Source organism: Botryllus schlosseri, chromosome 2, assembly GCF_051294905.1.
Source record: "Botryllus schlosseri isolate E-star chromosome 2, Bs_hap1, whole genome shotgun sequence".
NCBI classification, from domain to species: Eukaryota; Metazoa; Chordata; class Ascidiacea; order Stolidobranchia; family Styelidae; genus Botryllus; species Botryllus schlosseri.
In genome coordinates, this window is record NC_137237.1 from 6,769,584 (window position 1) to 6,785,784 (window position 16,201).

Genomic DNA, 16,201 nt, shown 5'->3' on the forward strand with positions numbered 1-16,201 from the left:
ATTCCTCTTGTTGCGTCGTTCTTGAATGCATTGGTTTTTATCGTTTTTCTGGCACCTGGTGTACCGAAAACTACCCTGAAATCTTATCACCAATCACATTTACCTTAATATTTCTATAACTGCATTCTACTTGAATAGACAAAAAAAATTCAACAATTTTACTGGCAATAGTTGGCGAAACTACATACCTTAAATTTGTTGATGTTTTTCATTCAGATTATATAATGTGTGGCAATGACGAGATGAAGATATGTGCAGAGGTGGTCAAAGTAGTCAAGAAAGCTACTTACGTAGAAGTAGAAGTAGCGACGACAAAATCTACTAAATTACAAGTACTTCTTCCACAACCAACCTAAAACTACTTAAAGTAGAAGTAGAATTGACTGACTTTAAATCTACTCAAGTAAGTAAGTAGTTTTGAAAATAGTCTTAATATTCGTTCGGATGGACTGTCAAAAGCTGCAAATTGAGCTATGCTGAAGGTACAGAGAGCTTGATTCGTATTGACGCATCCGAGAAGGTATCAATTTTCGACAGAATAAGCCTTGTTTCGCATCATGGGATGCAAATTATGGCATTGATAAGAAAATGCGATACTAACCCTTTGTTTACTAGAAGACCAAGTTTTAGAGAATATCATGGCATGGCGCCCTACCCCATATTATAAGGCCACAAGTTTAGGCAAAGAGCAATACGGAGAAGCTGTATCGGATACGGTTTCAACACTTAACGCGATTAGTATACGTTAATAACAAATATTGTGTATCGTAAAATTCATATTTAGTGTAGCTTTATTTTCGGAAGATAGGGGCATTACCACACTTGCTTTTATGTTTCAACATGTGTAGGCCTATGTTCTGCAGACAAAAGAACTGAAAGGAAGTAATACTTAAAGTATGATACTCGGAATTAAAAGTGAAATACAAATACCACCTCTAAAAAGCGGAAAATATAGTTCATATCTTTTGTCCATAAAGCTTCAAAGGTGATCTGCTAAATCCGGTGTAACGTTAAAAAATCACATTTTCCAGATTAGCAGGACACGTCATGGGCTGCTAGATTACGATATGATAGTTAACTGCTAGATTGCGAAACGGTAGTTTCAGACGTTATGGTGGGCCATATATACTGCGATGAAATATTTGATATGGGCGACTATGCGGTGTGAGCGGAACCAAGCAATCAGGTACCTAAATTATATTCACTGATACTTTCGTGAAAACATATTTGTCATTCCATAACTACTGTGCGCGAAGCACAACAAAATGTCTGGGCTTTACTCGACTTTCATAAATATTGAATGTTGGTACTGCGTGAAAACAGCCCCGACATTCCTCAGGCTATCTTTCGTATTGGGAGATTAAACTACTTCTACTTGACAAACTGAAAATAGCGAAAAGTAAGTAAGCAGATCACAAAATATTACCAAGTAGAAGTAAAAGTAGAGAAAAACAGGTCTACTTGAGTAAGTACCAGATGTAGAGGAAAAGTACTTGAGTACTTCCAAAAAGTAGAAGTACTTCGTTACTGACCACCGCTGCCATATGTGATATGTGTCGTTGTTCTTACGGCGACAGAAAAGCCCCCCCCCAAAAAAAAAACAATAAAGAAAGAAAAAAAGCAAGAAATAGCTTCTAAAAAGGACCGACGAAGAAAGAATAACATCGAGGAAGACATCGGGAATTAGGTCGAGGTATATGCCAATTCAAGAGACTCCAACTGGTTGGTCGTTGGGCGCCCCCTTATCTGTTAATTACATCTCATTGTGTGTCTTTGTGTCTTGTTTATCGCATTGTACATTGTGTGTATGTCTTTGTCAGATTATAGAATGTAAACATTTACATTCTATAGTCAGATGATAATATAATCTGACGATTGATTGATGTAAACAGGAAATTTAAGGACGACCACCTCGTATCACAAAAGCGCAGCTATCTAGCGCTGACGTGCTGCCTAGATCGACGGGAGCTCACGACTCATTGTGTTTGTATTGCACCTTCGGAACACTAAATAGAATAGTGGAAGTCGAAATCCGTGAAGCACCTCGCTTCCAAATGAGAACATCGCTATGAATTCGTATTTGGCAAGCAGGCTTATACTGCGGACTCGTGTCAAACTCTTTCCTTGATAATTTGAAGTGCACCACATCATCACCGATTCTTTGACGACTCGTATCGTATCAACGTGTCCTTGTCAAATTGAGGACAATCGACGTTTCGCGTTCGTCATGTATATCAGAGACTCTGCCTCCAATTACCGAAGAAAGAAGAAATATTCTATCCCGCCAGTAGGCCACACGAGTAGCGTCACGCGGTAATGTAATCAGGCTGTATCATCACATGCGATTAACATTGGAATCCTGATGACAACTCGTGACCGAGCGTTTGCTGATATTAAATCTCCTATGAAGTCATACACAGTATTCGATTGCGATGCTGGATAGATTAAAATAAACGGCCGATTCCCGTGGGATTGTGAACATACCACAGCGTTCCCATATAAAGTAATGGTCGCGTCTCCCGTCTTCTGGATGCGAGGAGATCACATTTACTGACGTTAACTATGATAGAAATTTAGGAATTTCCGGAGCTATAATCTGCTATTATCGTGATATTATGAAAAAGTTTTCATCGCTAAACTTTAGATATAGGCCTACTCCACTGTAGCAGGTGAATAACGAGTGCTGGGATTGAGCTGTGCCAGCCATGTCGGATATCACTGTGTCAAAAGGTGGTAAAGCTACGTTTTCGTGTGAGCTTCCTGATTCGTCCTATACCGGCAGTTGGAATCAAGTATGTAGTGTGTTTGCCAGTGATAAGTGCTTATAAATGTATGGAATGTGCATGCATAATATCTTTATATACATCGGTCTAGAACAGTGGCTCTCAACCATAGGGGTCCGCGAAACCTCCAAATTTGCAAAATGGTTGATACATGTTTTTTTCAATTAGAGAAATCACGAGACAGTTTCGTTAAAACTTCATAACTCACATAAACAGAATGGCAGTCTGAGATGAAATATTCTACTGTGCAAAGTCATTTTAATTGACAAATTGCCGATAGCCTATTGCTGTTATGAGATGTTTCAGTGGGGTTAGTGAAAAGATTGTTTGCATAAATCCATTTTCTCCTGTGATGTGCATAACCGCTACTTCAGAATAACTTCAACATGAGCTGCTACATAGAAATGACTATGCGGGACGGTATATGTTCAATAAAAATCGGTTTCTCAATTTTGGTGTCACTTATGTTGCGATCATATTCAAGTCAAAGGTGTCGTTAGAAGCGATGCGCGTTAAAATTGCATTCGCCACCCCCTATCGTTGCGGAAACGGATTTAGTTACAGAATTCAATTTGAAATAATAGAAATCTTCCCAGTTTCTACATAAATAGTAGGCTATTATGTTATTTTCAATAATGGTCAATTTGTTCCTGTTTATCACTAGTCTACGGTTGATATTTGCACACGGCAGATGACGGCTGCACGATAATAGAACTACATTTAAACTAAAACTTTGGGGGTTCGCGCGGGTCCGCGGAGACAAAAGGTTAAGAACCACTGGTAGAGAAGATAACTAGATGGCTTCAAGGTCAAGAAAACAGATAAAACCGACATGGACAATTAGACAGTTACATTCGTACGAAATTGTGACTGTAAAAATAACAATATCTTTGCATCCGTCAAGAATAGCTTTTATATAGCTAATCGAAACCATGCGTTTTTGCTGAAGAAACACGCGAATAAACCAGCGTGAAAGTTTGACTGATCAATGAAACCACTTATTTCATCTAAAATAATGAAAATTCAGATTTTGACCGACTAATGACTTTCAATCAGCCAATTTTATTTCTAGTTTATATTATTTATAGTTGAGTGCTACAGTATTGGTGCTCCTCACTTCGGGCATGAAATTTTCCTAGTAATAATTCACCCATCAATAAACCCACTACTTCTTTTTGCCCGTCATCATATTTTTATTATTGGTTCAATCATCGTAGTCATTGTTTTATTGAGCGCGGCCCAGGCTCATGTACTAGGCTGGTCATTTCATCATATCGGCCATGTCTCAATGAACGGTTTTAACATGATAACGGTAGCGAAATGCGTTATAATCACTCACTAGAATTTTCAGAAAAAGAGGTGTGTGTGTAATTGTGTAATGTGTATTGTGCATGCGCAGTGCATAAAGGGTAACCCGACAGCAATAATGACACCCATTTCTCTCTCACGCAGACAAAGCATGCACACATGCGCAAACGTTAAATATGTGACATGCGTGACATCGTAATTAGGGATAAAAGTTCACTTGTATTCGTCGAATTGCCAAATTTTCGACTTGGTCATTGCTAGATAATTTTTAGTCCCAATGTCACAACTCACCACAACCGAGACGTAACGTCAAGTCCTCATCCCAATCGACTCTTCTACCTATAAAGGTATATTCAGGGGTTCTTAAACTTTTTTGATCGCGGACCCATCATCATCATTTATTAATTTTTTATCAAATCAATACACCACACCACAAGATTGCGATATAATGAAAAGATAGGAGGGTGCCGAAACGATTTGGAGAAGACCTACTCTTTTAATCGGACACCGATCTTGGCCTATAGCATGTAAATAAGAGGCATGCACACTAGATTTAAGAAACCATAACATAAAAGGAAGCGACAAAATGAATGCTACATGTCTAGGTAGGCGAGGTCGATATGTCAGATTGTGGTCCCGTAATCCTGAGGTCTTCAAGTTTGGTGGGCGGTTGCGCGTATCCCCATAGTTTCAGAAGCCGATGACCAAAATAAATTGACATGAAGCTCGACTGTATTTAGGCTATTACATACCTAAAAAAAGATATTTACTGACTAGACAAGCTAGTCACAGTACCCCTCATGGTGTCATTGGCAAAGGATAATAATCTTTGTAGTTTCTTGATGATGCAGTTCAACATTGCCCTTTCACGGACTCCCTAAAACTAGTTCACAGATCCCTAAGGCGTCCGTAGATCCCAGTTTAAAAAACCCTGTATTTATTATATTGTTGAATGCGTATTCTGCAACAGAATGGAAAACAGCTGGTCGACGATGGATCCAGGATTATAATATCGCACACTGGTTCGAAGCATTCCCTCGTTATCACTAAAACGGAAGTAACGGATGCCGGAGAGATTTCCTTCGTAACGACGAAAGGCGGAGTTAATGTTCCGTTCAAACTCATTGTAACCGGTACGGAAATTGTTGACAATCCGTGGTCTAATCAGACATGCATTGAAACTAGGAGTCTTCTCGGGTTCAGACTCGACTTTGGGAAATCATTCAAACTGCAATAGGTTCTGATACCCACTCGGAAAACATACAATGTAAATTTGCGCTGCATGGTTTAAGGTTTGTTAGGTTCTAGAGGCGCGAAATTGGTCCTCTCATCTCAGTTTAGAGTTTTCGATTCACGTATTGCGATGTACGGATTGAAAGTCGCTTTGCCAGAGGCCTATACATGGAATACGAAAGGCCCTGGCAGAAACGATATTAGAAATAATCAATATATTTCAACAAATAACCATGATTGTGGTGCTTTGATTTTGACCTGGCCTAATCTCAACAAACGGTCGTTTTCCCAAATACGGCGTTTCGTCGGCGACAGTTATTTGGTCATCAATTGCGGCAATCTTGGCGCCGAATAAGTGACGGGCAATTCGCTCGCGGTAAATGGCCGGAAGTTTTCTTGGGTGTTTAATGCCTTCTCCTATCTATATTGTGATGTCTTTTAGAGCCACCAGCGATCGATCCCGTTGAATTCGAGAAATGCGCAAAAGCATTGGGGGAGTTGAAGACCGGCGGTGATTTGGTTCTGAAAGTTCCATTTAACGGGGCGGCACCTATATCAGCGCAATGGAGCTTCAACGGCAATGCAATAAAGTCATCGAGTCGTTGTAAAATTGTAACTACTGCAACCAGCAGCACGCTTTCCATGAGTGGATTTTCCGCAGAAGATTGCGGTACCTACGAGGTAGGTAAAACGCACTGCACTAGCCAAGATCAATTGACTGTGGGGGTATCCATGGTCAGCGTTTTACGGAATATGCAACACGTTGTGGCAATTACGTAATAAGATTTTAGGAACTGATTTGATTCACAGTCAGAAAGCTCTAAAACGGTCTGTCGTGTCCTAGAGCCGATGCGAGAGAGCGATTGGTAGTTTTTAAATGGATGACTTACATGCATCATAAAAATAAACTTAGATGCTCTGCACTATCTTTAAATAGAGGTCGACCGATATTGATTTTTGCAGGCCGATACAGATTATCGACACGCTCACAAGGCCGATAACCGATATCATAGGCTGATATTAATATGGAAGGAGCAGATAACCATTTCGTTAAATATATTATATATTAGGCAAGATGGCACTTGTGCATGCCACAGAAAGCTGAACAACACACGAGAAAACTGAAATTAAAAAGAATTATTGCTAAATTGCGCACATTCATTGAAATTGAATTGAAATTGGAATTTCGCACATGTTTCAATATATAAAAAGTGATATCTTCTTATTGAAGCCAGATTGTTGTGGTGACCCATTTTCGAAGGCTCTAAGACCCAAGATTTGGTCGCGATGCAGGGGTTCAGAGCAACTGGGATATAGAATACAACGCCACAGCCATGTTCGAGTGGCCTATAATATATCGCTGAACTATAGCGCTGACTGAAGGCATATGCAATGCACTATAGAGAAGTCTGGGCTACTGGTGTTGCTCTGCTTTCGGCCTTAGACAGTCAATCATTGGTCAAATCATGATGGCTCTAAAACGTTCTTTTATTCCAGGTAAAGTTGAGTAACAAATTCGGAGAAACCCAAGCACCTATTGAAGTCTCATTGTCTGATGTGTCAGAAGTGAATTTCGAAACAATAGAGGTACCCGGGGAAACAATAAAGAAATCCCAAACTATGACCATCAACGAAGAACAAGGTATGACACCCAATACATAGCTATAGGAACTTGAACCGACTTAAAGTTCTTTCGACGTACATTAATTAAAGTAGCCAAAGGCTTACCACGATTGGTGATTGGTGAACAAATTCCTTGACCCTCCGAATGTAATACACGATGTTAGTTTGGAGTGAATAAGGGAGAAAATCATAAGGAAGTGCTGCCTCCTTGGGGACAGGAATATTCGGGCTCAGGACATCACAAATATCGAAGGTGTCGGTCAGCAGCATGCGGAGTTCGTTTTCGGCCAAATCTTTTGCATGGCCGGTCTGTTATGTCTTTGCACCATTCGCGACTCCTTTTGCGGCGTCTCATGTTGTCCTAAACCTAACAGGTTTTTGTATGGCTTGCCATCAATTAGCTCTGTGCCCCTCTCACATCGTGCAACACCAACACCAGATATAAAGTCCCAGCAAAATGTATTCTTCATTCAGTCGAAATTGTTGAAGCTCCCGCAAAACCAGGCGGAAACATCAAGTTCGATAATATGTCCGCTAACAAATTCACCATTGGCCTAACGGTAGCAGCGCCACCGGGAACAACTCATTACGTCGTCGAAAAATGCGAGTCTGGAAAATCCAATTGGGATGAGGCACGTTTGACCACATTATTTTCACATAAATATTATAAGTGATTAAAGTCTATGTCATCGCAGATAGGACAGTTCGACGCGTCGCTGAAGGCTTTCCAGCTCCCCGAACTACCCGTAGGGAAGAGATGCACCTTCCGCATTCGAGCGGCCAATAAATTCGGACTTAGTGATGCTCTCGAGTCGCGAGCCGTAAGCGTGCAACCGCCATCGAATCCCCCAGAGATTGATGCCGCAATAGTTGAGCAGCTGAAGCAAGAGCAGATTCCAAAAGCTGGGAAGGATTACAAACTGAAAGTAATGGCACATCTGCGAATCGTTGATTACAAAATATTGATTTCAAATTATGCGACAAATTCTAGATCCCGTACGTCGGTCATCCCTTACCACTGGCTAGTTGGACCAAAGACGGGAAGAAGCTCGCAACAAAAGGCAAGGTATCGTCGGAAACTGGAGAGAAAGTGGTGTCCTTCACAGTTGCTGGTGTTGGCGCCGAAGATTCCGGAGAATATGGACTGACACTGAAGAATAAAGCTGGCAGCGCACAATTAAATTTCAAGTTAACAGTGATTGGTTAGTAGCGTATTGGAATGTAAAACAGTTCGTAGTTGGTCATACGGAATATAAAAAATAACGCAAGCAATCATCGCATTACAGACACTGCGCCAATAGCATTGTTCTATTTCATCTGAATTAAACGCGCAAGTGTTCATAACGCGATTGGCCAACGACAAAGCTAGGATAGAAAATTGTTGACCGGGAAGCGCGATACGAGTCCAGACTGTACGAATAGTACACGTACTCTCTACTCTTTCCATCGCTCGCTATGATGCCATAGAAACATATATAGATTACATATACATATACATATATAAACAATGCCGCGTTCTTAAAATTTATCAGCACCAGATGGCCAAACTCATGGTCATCTAAGCACTGGGAGCCCGGTGGTTTGAAAATGAATACGTCAAAGACGTTGTGTGACAGAATGCGTATATATTTCACCAATAGACCAGTCTAGAGGTCGGAAATTCGCAGTGAGAGCGGGTAAATAAATATATATTCATATCGATCAATCGTATTACATTCAAAGAACTGTGTTTCGTACAATTGGTTGTCTGTACCTGTAGCCCATACATGCCCGTAAAAACGTAGCATACCATACAATATTTCGATGCGTGAGGCTTGGGTCGCGGGTTACCAATAAAACTCAGATTTGGGTCGGGGTCTAAAAAGTTTAAGAAGCACGGAGTTATAAACATTAACATTGGTTTTACCATTGCTAGATGTTCCATCTCCCCCGCAAGGACCGGTAGAGTTTGACATTGTTACTGGAAGCGACGCTTCGTTTTCTTGGAAGGCACCGAAGTCTGACGGAGGAAGACCCTTGACCGGTTACGTCATAGAAAAGAAGGATACCAAATCATCCGCTTGGGAAAAGGCATTGCAGGTGAGGAATTGATTGGTTAACAGTAATACTAATTATTGTAAACATCCATAGTATGACGCCCGTAACACAAATCAATGAGATTGAGTCAAAGGAAAACAAATGCTAGACATATGTCACCATGGTATATGCCTTTATATACGAACATTACCCACGTGACGATCATTTTTAAGTCAGTTTCTACAGGTGAAATTACCAGAGATGAGCGGATATTTTTAAATCTAAACCCTGTGCCCGATTTCATGTCCAACTCATCACCAAATAAAAATTATAGATGCATTTCTACTGAAGAAAATCAGTTTTCTTTCGAACGATGAAACCACATGGGTGCGGGAGCTTCGTGGATGCGCAAAATATAAGCTAACCTTTATAAATCCGATACCGAAAACCGGTAGAGATAATGCATTTATATGATAAATTTCTGTTCGCCAGGTTGGTCCAGAAGATACGGCCGCAACTGTTGAAGGTCTAACCACGGGACTTAAGTATACTTTCCGAGTGAAGGCCATAAATCAGGAAGGAGAGAGCAAACCCATTATGTCGGCCCCCGTACTAGCCTCAGGTACGTCGTATATCAATACGTGCTGTTTTGATATTAAAAGTAAAACATATTCGATCCAAAAAAGGACCGCCCGGGCAACCTGGAAAGCTGACTGTAGGAAAGGTAACGGCAAGCACCATTTCTCTAACTTGGGATAAACCAGCAAATGATGGAGGGTGTCCTGTCACATCTCACGTCATGGAGAAGAGGGAAGATGGCAGGAATTGGGAAAGAGTAATATAATTGCAATCATATAAACATAGACTCTGTCTCATAAACCCGCATCGTCTAATTTTTGCATCAGGTTCCCCATAAATCAGTGAGCGACTTGTCTGCGGAGGTAAAGGACCTTAGAGAAGATTCCAGCTACGATTTCCGAGTGGCAGCAGTGAATTCTTCTGGCCAAGGACGTTGGGTCGAAACTGCGAAACCAATAATTGCAATGGATGCCCCAGGTGATTTTCAATTGTTGCCTGAGCTCGTGAGCATCCCATTTCTAATGGTTTGATTTTCATGATTGTAATTATGTTCAGATGCCAGACTGGTTATTATGTGGTGAGCCGGTGTTATATCCACCGTTAACAGCTCACGGATCTTTAGTTTCCCAACGACTGTCCATTTAGTGTTCCTCAAATTCGAATTATGATATTCACATACTCTACACTGGAAATTGATGAACTTCCATTATCCAAAATCAAACTTGATTTCATATGATTTGTCGAAATAACGATTTGGTTTTACGTAGATCGGCTCGTTTTGTCCGTCATTATTGCCGAACTATAGTGAGCGATTGCGGAAACGAGTGGCGTATATGTATGTATGTAGGCCTATATATGTATGTATACGCCCCCAATGTTCCAGAATTTCGCCGTCGCTTATTCAGGCTAGACTTCTTGAGAACGATTTGCTGACAGGATCAATTCACTGTATTAAGAACCTCCGACCATAGAAGATTCACTGAAAGCAACTTTGGCCGAACCCCAGAGTTACAAAGCAGGAGATGACATCACTCTGAAACTGCCGTATTTAGGAAAACCTAAGCCGACAGCCGAATGGGCGGCAAATGGAAAAACTATCGAAATTAATGGTACGTTAACATCAACTCAGTGTTGCAATAGTCAGCTTACATTGATTTCATTTTATATTAGATGACGATTCAAGCAAATCTTCAACTGTGGAACGTGGTTTAGCAACCTTGGTCTTGCGTGGCGTTCAGCGCAGTGACAGTGGCGCCTACGTTGCGAAACTAACCAATAGTGAGGGGGAATGTGAAGCCTCCTTCAACGTTATTGTTAAAGGTATTTTCCTGTCTCTCTCGTTTTGCTCCATTATTCATTTAACCGCCCAGGTGTTAGATAGACAGTATCGCTTGTATTGTGCAGACGCCCCTGGATCTCCAACTAACATCAAAGTCCTGAAAGCATCTTCCAAACAAATAGTTATTGGCTGGAAAGAGCCCGAAGATGACGGCGGTACCAAAATCACGCAGTATCTTGTTGAGAGAAAAGAAGATTCCCCAGATGGTGAATGGATTCGGGTTTGTTATTCTGCTTGTGTTACGGAGTAGATTGGACTAAAATACGTATTGTAAGCGTTGAGGGAATATGAATTACCCAACATGTGATATGAAGAAAGGTGATCTAACTGGGAAACGTATACAGCGGTAATATGCAAATGTGAAACCAAATTTTGACGATTAATGGAATTTGAAGTATAGGCCTATCCTACTGATGTCGAAAATAAACTGATTGTAACGGAAATATTCAAAATATACGGACAAAATACTCCGTGAATTAGCATTAATTAATTTCTTATTCGTGCAGTACAGAATATACGACAAAACTAAACATTATATGTGGATAAAGAAAATAAAAATAATAATGAACTTCATTAACCAGACGAAATAATACTACTTATCATTTTTTTACTTTACTTTATCATTGCAGGCTGGGAAGATATTGCCCGGGGAACAACTGCAGTACGCCACCGACCACGTTGATAAAGGGACGTCGTACGTGTTCCGAATTAGTGCCTTTAATCAACTAGGAACTAGTGCCTACTTGGAGACGGAACCGGTACTAGCAGACGACAAATACAGTATGACGTGTCAATACTCTCACTAGGCGGATATGGTATTTTTACAAAATTTTGTATCAGAACCACCAGGTCAACCCGGCGTGCCAGTGGTTACAGATGTCACTAAAAATTCGTGCGTTCTTAGCTGGTCAACTCCATCTGAAGACGGGGGTAGCATGATCAATGGTAGGTATCGAATGCAGTAATGAAGGCACCGATCTTACAGCATTTCACGATCTTTATTTATATTAGGTTATTTAATCGAAATGAAAAAACAAGGAAGAAGGGCTTGGAATCCTGTGAATGAATACGATTTGACCCTGAAAAACTCAGGATATACCGTGCAGAAACTGCAGGAGGGTTCTGAATACCAATTCCGTGTGCTGGCACACAACGAGGCGGGGAATGGTCCCCCGAGTCAAGCATCCGGTCGGATAACAGTCAAGGATCCCATCCGTAAGTGCTGGCCGCTATATTGTATTGTGTCATTGTTCTGGACTGAAGAATAGTGCGGAATGAAACTAAGTGTTCCAGTTTGATCCAATCTTGGTTACGATTATTATACATCATGGCGCCATAAATTATGTATCGTCATGTAACTTGTCTCATGCGCCCCCAACCAATGTTTGAATTCGTTCGCTAGTGAGAGAGAGAGAGAGAAAGGGGAAGATTTTTTTGTAAACCGATGAGGAAAAAACGTGCACACTTGCGGTAAAATCCGATGCTTGATATGTATTGACTGGTACCGATGATATGATCAAGACGATATTCGTGTTATCCGGAACCAGAATTATTGATTGTCATATACAAGCAATACATATTGAGCGAATATATACGAAAAATGAACAGGGTATAAGCTTTGACCACTAGCTACTTGCTCAACAGAATGCGACATGCTTACATTAGGTCAGTCAGGAGATTATTAGATTAAAATGATAGCTCATCCCTTAAACAAGTGTAGACAGACTAATGCGTAGTCACTAAAGTCAGTCATGCAATGTGAAAGGGTGCTATGTCATCCCCATTTGATTAGAAACATGGGGCGTGATTGAGCTTATTGTGACACCATGCCGTATACGTATGATAAGCATGCATTGTGACTTAAGTGTCTTGGGCTGCATTGCTTGCATCTACAACATAACTAAATCTACGAGTCATTTACGCGTCATTGTATTATGTTCAGCTCTTCCGCCTCCCGTTACTGGAGTAAAAGTTACCGACATGACTGACTCAACAGCATCTCTTGAATGGGACACTCCCCCTGATCTGGACAAATATGCGTTTAACGGTTACGTCGTGGAGAAATGTAGGCAGGGGTCGCCTGATTGGTCAGCATGCAACGATTCCCCAATAAGATCCAGCAAATACAAGGTTTACATAAACAGAGAGATTGATTGTGCTCTTATCAACAAGTTTAACTGTACGCACGATTGTTACATGTAATTACAGATATCTCGTCTTAATGCCGGTGACAAATACAGTTTCCGCGTAAGGACAGTTAACGATGGGGGATTCGGCGATGCAAACGAATTGGAATTTATTGAGGTGAAGCAAATGCAAGGTGAGAATTGATGAATGGTTTGCTACCACCTCGTTGTCAATGTTTTCCTTTAGAAAAGCCTAGAGTACATATCGACAAAAGTTTGCAGCAAACCGGAATTGATCTTCACGCTAACAGCACAGTCCGAATCGTTGCCACCATAACCGTGAGTTGCAAACGTAGGCTACACGATGACATAACGATATGGTTTGACTAAGTTTTATGTGTCACTACTAAGTGAAAAAGTTTGTCAAGCTTTTATAGCTAATTGGTTCAAGATAGTCATCGGTGGGGTTCGTCACAGGGAAGCGTCTTAAAAGTATTACGTAGGCCTACTCGTCGTTTTGCTTCATATTTTAGTATCTTAATTAGCGATTTGTTTAAACTGGGAGTCCTTCATTTCATACCACAAGGAATTTTCAGGTGTTCCAATAAATTGACATTGATTCCGGTTTATTTTAGAAATTGTGACGAATAGTTGACATGATGTTGTTACACATTCATCATGCGTTTAGTTACACGGTATCATGGACCGGTGCGAATTATGTTTTAGGGGTAACTTCGACTTCGCTACTAGGGGGAAAATAACAAACTTGATATCAACTTTAGGGAAAACCAACACCAATTATTAGATGGGTCAAGGATGGCGTGGACCTGGATAGACGATGTACAATAACAACACAAGATGGTGTTTCGCAATTGATCATGCGTAATGTGCGAAAATCCGACTCCGGCACCTACTTCGTGACAGCCATGAATTCTAGCGGTTCGGTTGAAATACCAATCAAACTACAAGTGAGAGGTTAGTTGATGTCCTTTCGGCCATCACTCACGCGCGACAAGTGTACTACAATACTGGTAGGCTACAGCAGTCCACTTTATTATGCATCCTCTCCTATGCAGATACGCCTGATCCTCCAAGCAATATAACCATTGGCGATTTGACCGAAGATGGCACACTAGAGATAAAATGGAAACCTCCGAAGAACGATGGCGGTCATCCCGTGAAGCATTATTGTCTCCAGGTACCATTATCTCTGTGGTCTGTTGGCAACCGATATTTCCGTGTCGTTTCCTATGCTTTATATTGTCATACAAAATATTGAAGTGAGAACGCAACCACTGTATTAGTGATATCATGCCAGCTTTTTTCAAGATGCGAGACGCGTATTCTCGATCGTTTCAAACGGTCCAAGACAAGATCAAGCAAACCTCTTATGTGGTGAAAAATCTCAGGCCTGGACAAACCTATTACTTCAGAGTAATAGCCGAAAACGACCTTGGTCGCGGCGAGGGAGACCAATCAAATCTGGTGACGATTATACAAAAAAGAGGTATTCCGATGGATAACATTTGATCATGAGCCGACATAGATACTTGCGCATGAAAGATACGGTAACTTATTAATCTCGTTTTTAGAGCCGCTGAAAATAGATAAAATGAATTACAAGAAGATGAACATGCAAAAGCCAGCTCAGTTCCAGCTCCCACTCAAACCCATGACAGTTACAGAGCATGGTACGGCAAGATTCACCTGCGCAGTTGGCGGCGTTCCGGAGCCGGAAATAACCTGGTACAAAGGTACGCTTTACCATCCACCACCATAGAAAATGCATGATGCTTGCAGCAAAAAGTGGTTATATGCGACCTGCATGAGAACTTCAAGATGAAATTTTGCGACAGGAGGATTACTTCCAATTGTTGGCATCAAAGCATTTGAAGATTTGTCGTGTTTCTTTTTTTGCACCTCACGTTCTTGAAGTTCGATAATGCCATCCTAGTAGGCTGGGACTGTACGAACAATGTACGATGTACATATCTGCTGCTGCAGTATCATAAGCAAATGGTGGACGTATCCGTGTTGCACATTGCGTTTGTTCATGCAAGGAGTTTTGAGATTAATTTCGCAACTTCTGCAACTGCTCAGTAAATAGGCTACTGACTTGGGCTTCCGTCTGAACTTCTGCAACTTCGCCATTGCTCCAAACAAGTTTCGGCTGGACGGTGCATGGGCATTCCAAATATATACGCTGATGTAGGCCTACTACTATTTAGTAGGCCGTATCTTAATGTTTCAGAGGATGTTCTGCTCATGTTTTGTCGGAACCCAGTTGAGACCCATCGATTCAGTATCACGATGAAAATCAGATTTTCTCTAGGGCCTTTCAGTCCCAGTACCAACTTGCGGCTCACACCCGGTCCGTTTAGCTTTCGGCATCTCGAATAGAAAAATTCCTTTGTCTTTTAAAAATATGATGGATGCTGGGCTGAGGCTACCCCGAATGTGTGTGTGTGTGGGGGGGGTAGGGGGTCAATATATGTCGGTTGCGAAAGTAGTATTCGTAGATACTCTTATCCATACAGCTTATTGTCATTCATAACGGCTGTTATTTTTTCAGATGGATTGAGAATCAAGCCGAATAACAAATACTCCGTGAAAAATAGTTATGGAGTCTGTACACTCATCGTCCACGGCTGTCGGCCGCGGGATGCCGGGATCTACCAGTGTAGCGCGCAAAATCCTACCGGAAAAGCATCTTGCGAAGCGAATCTTTCAGTAAAGAGCGTATAAGCTCAGTGGTGTCGCAGAATAACCAACTATAGTGTATCCACGTATGGAAATAAAGCATTTGCACATGTATATATAATGAATATATACAGAAATATATCTATGAATATTGAATATCAATGGCGCACCATTCAAGAGACATAGCTACCGAAAGATCCTATGAACGCATCAGATTGACATTTTTAACAAAGGCCTATATATTGGTAGAGTGAAATAGAGATCTAGTTTTCCACAAAATACCCACTATACGTATATAGGCTTACATAGGGTACGTTACCATACGTCCTCTTTTAAGAGAACTTGTCCTCTTTTTTGATTATATTGAAAGTGTCTTTGCAGGACGCCGAAATGCCCTGTTTTTAGAGAATTATGGTTAAGATATAGAAAATCAGGGGCCAAGTAACTGTCCGACGGGGTTTTCGGGACTCGAGCCCGAAAAATTACCTTGTCAA

The 16,201-nt window shown here is 41.1% G+C and overlaps 1 protein-coding gene across 1 annotated transcript; it reads left to right on the top strand.

Moving 5' to 3' along the window:
• Window positions 1–2,472: 2,472 nt before the first annotated feature.
• LOC145433215 (twitchin-like) lies at window positions 2,473–15,863 on the top strand. Its single transcript, XM_080310224.1, has 25 exons — window positions 2,473–2,792; window positions 5,062–5,224; window positions 5,767–6,005; window positions 6,822–6,966; window positions 7,422–7,583; window positions 7,647–7,873; window positions 7,939–8,149; window positions 8,863–9,026; window positions 9,456–9,585; window positions 9,650–9,798; window positions 9,869–10,019; window positions 10,499–10,651; window positions 10,713–10,862; window positions 10,947–11,101; window positions 11,511–11,661; window positions 11,722–11,826; window positions 11,893–12,096; window positions 12,824–13,011; window positions 13,090–13,201; window positions 13,255–13,346; window positions 13,790–13,982; window positions 14,084–14,205; window positions 14,337–14,514; window positions 14,600–14,761; window positions 15,580–15,863. Exons 1-25 carry the CDS (start codon window positions 2,706–2,708, stop codon window positions 15,750–15,752), a joined length of 3,966 nt encoding a protein of 1,321 aa, XP_080166350.1. The 5' UTR covers window positions 2,473–2,705; the 3' UTR covers window positions 15,753–15,863.
• Window positions 15,864–16,201: the final 338 nt, after the last annotated feature.

Coding starts and splice junctions, on each gene's coding strand:
- LOC145433215 (XM_080310224.1), top strand. CDS start 2,706: ATGTCGGATATCACTGTGTCAAAAGGTGGTAAAGCTACGTTTTCGTGT. Junction 7,584..7,646: donor ATCCAATTGGGATGAGGCAC/GTTTGACCACAT, acceptor CATCGCAGATAG/GACAGTTCGACGCGTCGCTG. Junction 14,515..14,599: donor GACGATTATACAAAAAAGAG/GTATTCCGATGG, acceptor TCTCGTTTTTAG/AGCCGCTGAAAATAGATAAA.